This window comes from Crocodylus porosus, unplaced genomic scaffold, assembly GCF_001723895.1.
Source record: "Crocodylus porosus isolate Cpor-Errol unplaced genomic scaffold, CroPor_comp1, whole genome shotgun sequence".
NCBI lineage: Eukaryota > Metazoa > Chordata > Crocodylia > Crocodylidae > Crocodylus > Crocodylus porosus.
The window spans coordinates 31,300,161-31,306,351 of record NW_017728918.1 but is presented as its reverse complement, the minus strand read 5'-3'; the positions used below and the strand labels follow the sequence as shown (position 1 = coordinate 31,306,351).

Below are 6,191 nucleotides of genomic sequence, written 5' to 3'. Positions count from 1 at the left end.
TTTCTACTTCTAATACACCTAAAAATATTATCATTGTATTTTACAAAGGACAACATAAAGATACCTAGTGTTGTGTTTAATAGAGCAGGCTTCCAGACACAAAATTACAAAAGTCCTCTGTCTCTACCCAAAGTTGTAGAGAAGGAGCATGAAGTATGCAATACCCCTTCTTCTCTTGGTGCAGGACACAAAGAGATCTTGGACTACAGTGCACCTTATGGATCCTGCTGGGGCAAAAATCTCCAATCCAAGTGTATGTGGCATGAATGCAATTACAGTGAGGATGTGCATTTGGGCAAGGAGAGATTCCAGCTCCCGTTTAGCTGTACTTTCTACTCCTTGTTTATCACTTTAAACAGCCATGCAGATTATTTACTTAGCAAATCTATCTTGGAACGAGCTACAAGTAAAACACCAACAACCATCACCATCACCCCCCCACCGCCACGTGTCCCCAAGAATCTACTTCGTCCATAGATGTGAATCTACTCGGTCCATGAAAATGGTATCAAGAGATTTCATGTTAAAGTTATCCCACGTACTTCCAAAGCAAGTTTACTAAGTATCAACATTCCAACTTACTTGGCCCCATCCAGTGCAAAACTCCAGGTATAACATCACTGGCCAAAATTTCTTGAGACTTGAAATAACTGTCCTGGATTTTCTGAGCTGTCATCTCAAGCCTTATGGTTCCTCGTCCATTGGGATCAGAGAGAGAGTTCCTACATGTCTTTTCTAATGTGTCTTTCTCAAAGTAGAAATAAGGCGCTTATCAGCAGCTAGTGTTCTTCCAGATATGTCGTCTCTATACATTTGCATCCTGCTCCCTTCTTCCTTAAGCCCACATACAGTATATAACTCTGCAGTTCATTATTGATATTTTTGAAGGTACAGGTTCACAATACACATCCTTGCTACAGTGAAAATTTAATGAGTATCATTCCACATAAGAACTCAGCAGTTTCTCAGAAAAAAATATAGTCATGATTTTTAGTCTTCGGCAACTAAAACTATAAGAACTATAATTGTATAAGAATCAGTATTACAACAGCTTTGATTAGGGTTAATGGTTTGCTATGATAAATTGTAGGCACAGTTATGGTCTGGTCATGGGAAATTGCATTATAATCTAATGTAAATGTCCTTTCACATCGCAATAAAAAATTGATTAAAATCATTTAGTGATGTTGACTAAGTTAACCCTCCTATTCTAGTTGTTGTCAGTAACATCAGCAGTACAGGAATGCAGATTAAAGGGCTATTGTTATATTAACTTGGAAAGGCTTTTCAAACTTGGAAAAGCCTTCTAAGAAATTAAAGTAATAAAGAATATATGCATTACATAAAACTAAACTTAATGATTTTTAATGCTGAATATTGCTGTTGCAAACAAATTATTTTGGTGTAATTAGCAAAGTATGAGAGGCTTGTTTCCCATTTTCATGTTCCTTCTGTAATGTTTCACTTAGTCAGAGAAACGAAGTGGAAGTAAAATTTCCATTAGACCTTCAAGAACTTCACAAAAAAATCTTGAAGTGGCAAATAGGAGAGAAGAGTCAGTTTTTTATGCCACAGACAAGCAGGCAAGTGCTGAAGAGGTTATGTCATCCATTGCTGAAGGTAACAAGAAAAACTCTTATCTGCTCTGTAAGGCAGTGTAAGTATTCCTTAAGATTGAACTGTCAAACTTATTTGAGTTGGCAGGATGGATCTGGATTATGAAGCTTCTCCCCATGGCTGGCAGACCTGCTGTGTCAGTGCAGCCAGCATGCGGGGTCAATGCTTCTGCTGTTTGTTTCTGTGCTGCTGATTTGTGTACTAAGTAGTGATCAAAACCTAGAAATTCCCAGATGGGTAAGGGGGAGGGGCAGATTAACCCCCTGGGTGCCACCTGCACTGGCATAGTGGCTCTGGGAGCCACAGTGAAAAGCCCTGCAAGCGGGATGACTTACCTCTGCAGGCTGGATGCAGTCTTCAGGTTTTGTTTGACATCCTTGTCTTAAGGGTTTAGGATATTCTGATGTATTCCCTCAACCTCTTCTCTGAAACTTCCATTTTCAGTGAGGGTACAAAACATGATTACTTCAGAGTAATTTACCCTGGTTTTTATTCCATAGTAAGGAGTGTACAGTTGGCCAGCTCTCCCAAGCTCGCTTATTATTGCAGTGCCTAACAATTAGGTGGGAAGGGACTGGATTTTTATTAAGCGAACTTCTCTCCCAGGATGCAACTGATGAGAGGGGAGCAGACAAATAATTGGTTCCATGGTGTAACTTACACTGATGTAAGGCTGCTCTTTACTTTGTAAGACGTAACTCCAAAGTAGAATGATTTATTTTGATACGAGGCTCTGCAACGTATGTGCTATACTTTTGCTATAAAGTAAGGTTGAGTACACACATTCAAATAACCTGGGAGAATTCTCTCAGATTTGTTCTCATGGTAAAAAAACTTATCCAGAGCCATGTGTATGGATGTTCAAATGTCGAGACCCTGAAGAGTAGAGAGCTTATAATGTTGACACTGTGCAGCCTGCAGGGGCTCCCTTAATCTGCCTGGCAACAGATGGCAGAAGCGCATAGAGCAGCCCTGACTGGTTAGCTCAGACTGCCCATGGTCAGCCTGTGTTGTTAGGATGTACCAACATTCACTCTCCCAGGAGAAACTCTCCTGGAAGTGATTTACCCCTCGTTGTTCTCAGGTTATTTTTTTTTCCTGGAGCAGCCATTTTTACTCTGGGAGAAAATGCCTGAAGTTCTGTTTCTTCTGTGAGAGCAGCAACTCTCCCAGGAGAAATTGAATGTCCATGTGAGGCCCAAGTTAGCTCCTTATTAAATGTGTGTCCACACCAAATTTTTGTAAAGACTTAATTATTCATGAATCCAGAGAGTTGGAGAGTAAAAGAGACAAAGAGAATAAGTTATGTGCAAAATAAATTTCAGCCTCCTTTGAATAACGTCAGCAGACCAGCTGGCTTTTCATGTTATAACTTTTCATGCTTTTTATGAATTGATAGTTTTGCTTAAAAAAGGAAGATATGTAGTTTTAATAATTCTAAACATGGATCTAATGAACGGACGCATTTGAAATTCATGTGGAGGTTTTGAAGACCCAGCGAGACAAAGCCTTGACTGGGATACTATAGCTGGGGATGGTTCTGTTTTGAGAAGTGGGTTGGACTCTACATAACCTCCTGAGGTCCCTTTTAGCCCTAACTTTCTATGATCATAGTTTATTCACAATTTAAAAAATAAAATTCTTCATTACATCACAGCACCAAGTATCTTCAAAGCTGATGAATCCAGGACAGAAGTTCAAGGGGCAGCAGAGGTACAGGAAGACAACAATATGAAAACAGAGATGCCCATTGATCAGGTGAATGCCAGGCATATTTTTTTCTGCTCTGATTAATTAATTATTAATACAAAATATACGAGCCATTTCAGATAGAGTACCACTTGACTGTATTTCGTCTGTATAGATTGTTAGGAATTAACATCTGTCTATCTAGTTGACAGATAAAAGGGAGAGAGGATTGATTGATGACTTTGTGTCTGTGGATGAGAGCGGGCTTCCGTATAAGTTGTTGTAACTATTACATTAGAGAAAATGTGCAAGACTTGATTTAATTATAAGTCTGTAAAACGCTCAACCCATGAACATAGAAGAAACAAAATATATGGAGTACGGTCATATTGTATACATGGCTGCTTGTGTACAGTATTTTCTGAATAATAAAACACAGAAGTGCTGAATGAATCGGTATTCTAATTTACCGGTTCCATTTCTCCTGAATAGACCAGCTATCAGTATAGTTTTCTTGGCCCACAACGTTGAGTTCACTCTGGAAAATATACTTGTGTGTCAAGCTATTGCAGCATTTGGCATCAAAATGATATATACTCTGTTCCATTAAAAAAAGGAAAGAAAAATTATCCTCTGTAAACTCTGACACTTTTCGGTTCATACAAGACATTCAAGAATGCATTATTCTCTTCTGTTTTTGCCGTTGCATTGCTAATTTTTTTAATGAATCAAAAAGTTGCATGATATAATGGGTAAAAGTGGTCTTTAACCCTATAGAGTATCAGAGTAGCATAAACTGAAGGCAACCAGGTTAGATTCTTACCTTTTCTAGTTAAGTACCATTTCTCAGATTTTTAAATAGTCAACAAAGATAAGAAAAATGATAAAAATCAAGTTTATTCACGGACGTGATAATCCTTAGTATGGTAACTTAGTTATGAACCACAAATTTAAATTACAGTGTATAAGCCATAAAATATTAATGGACCTGTGCTCTTAGACATAAGAGAAATAGCTTTTAAATTGGTTTAATTGTCTATTCAGGCATTCTAAGCTTTTTATATGCTCTACTTGCTATCTCATTCAGTAAGTTAGAATAGTTGTCAGTGAAGCTCCTACCTTTCGACACCTGAGCAGAGGTATCTTCCAAAGTGCCTTTCAGTCCGTGAACGACTCTGGGTCTGTTAGGCCCTAAGAAAAGGGTTTGGTTGCCTAGATGCAATGTGGAAACTTGCTGGAATTCTGTGGTCTCTGATTGAAATTCTCAGTGAGCATGTGCCAAAGTATTATGTTTATTGTTTGTCATGTGACTGAGTCTCAATTGCTGGAAATGAATGTTATTCCATATTTTTTGTCTTATTTTCTAACTTGCACACCCAGGAAAGGAGAGGGTTGAGAGTGGCATGGGGGCAGAGCTCTAGCCCAGCATCACATTGAATTACTAGAAATTGTCAGTACTTATACACAGTTACTTTGTGACGTAACCATACCAACAAATGTTCATTGCTATAGGAAGGCAGACTTTCTCAGAAGCCTTCTAAACAACATTACACACTATTATAGACAGTTGTGTTATAAGTAATAAGCAGGGATCCAGGTTTTCTCTGGTTAAACAATCCCAAATCACTGATAAAAACAAACAAACAACAAATCATCAAAAAACCTTCAATCCACATTTTTCCCCGATTTAAAATGAAAAGCTACTGTGTATATTAGGTAGTAGTAGTACACAATGCTTTATTGATATATTTCCATTTTAAAGCAATTTGGAATCCTACCAGTGCCTCAACCATTATAAAAAAATAAATTCTAAATACTTATATATTTTGGTGTTTGATTTTGGTTTTTTTATCATGGAAAATCAGAGTTCCTCCTGCCCCTTTGCTTACCAGGATGTGGGTCCAGCTGCTGCTGTTCCCACAGCTGCTTTGTAGGGCTTAGGGCTGAGCAGCCTTGATATGCTGTTGCCCTGCCCCTACCCATGTGGTTGCTCTTCACTCCCACACATTCCCCACCCCAGTCCTGTTGGTGCCTGTCACTCCTGATTTGCAGTCCCCTGCTACCTCCCCTGCCATCCCAGTGCCCCTCACTCCCAGTCTGCAGCCCCCTGTTCCCGCTGGTGCACCTTGCTCCCAACCTGCAGCCCTCTGGCCATGACAATGCCCTTCACTCCTGAACCACAGTTCCCTGCCCCCTCCAGCCATGTTGGTGCCTCTCACTCCCGACCTGCAGCCCCCTGCTCCTCACAACCCTGCCACAGGGGGTCCCCAGATGCCTCCCACCATGCACAGACTCATAGGATGGTGGTCTGACGGGACACAACAAGGATGGGTTCCACTATGAGGTGCATGCAGTGCACTTCATGTGAAAGCACAGAGAGCAACTGGGGCACTGCATGCTGCCCTGTGCCACTGACTGGGGCAGGGGCTGCAGCGTGGCAGGGAGGACCAGTGCTGTGCTCCACAGTAGCAGTGTGAAACAGAGTGCAGCTCCAGCCCAGGCCATGCTACAGACAGCAGGAGGTGGGCAAGGGGCTCCAGGTGGCTTCTGTCCCACCTGGGTTGAAGCGTGGTGGTTCCAGCTGTGCAGGCTGGGGCTCTTGTGCCATGCTAGACAGCCTGGCCATGGTCCCCCAGCCTTTCCTCCAAGGCAGTCTTTCTCAGCTGTCCTACCCCTACCCCTGAGAGCACAGATACCAGCCTCTGGCACTGCCGGCCTGGCTATGTAGCTCCCTGCCACCCCCAAAGGACTCCCCTACCCCCTTCCCCTGCTGAAGGGGCAAGCACCTCTGGGCAGGCCCCGCTGGCAACAGTGCAGAGCTGGACTCCCTCAGAACCCCCATCCCCACTGTGTGCCTGGACACCTTCCCCCAGCACCAGCAGGCA

The 6,191-nt window shown here is 41.8% G+C and overlaps 1 protein-coding gene across 1 annotated transcript in view; it reads left to right on the top strand.

Annotated features, from left to right (window-relative positions):
* The first annotated feature begins 1,475 nt into the window (after positions 1-1,475).
* The window catches only part of LOC109311674 (doublecortin domain-containing protein 2-like), an 18,939-nt gene continuing 14,223 nt past the window's right edge, over positions 1,476-6,191 (top strand). The window contains exons 1-2 of the mRNA XM_019537429.1: positions 1,476-1,620; positions 3,275-3,375. Of these exons, the coding sequence (XP_019392974.1) occupies positions 1,602-1,620; positions 3,275-3,375 (120 nt within the window). The 5' untranslated portion in view covers positions 1,476-1,601. The remainder of the gene's footprint in view (positions 1,621-3,274; positions 3,376-6,191) is intronic.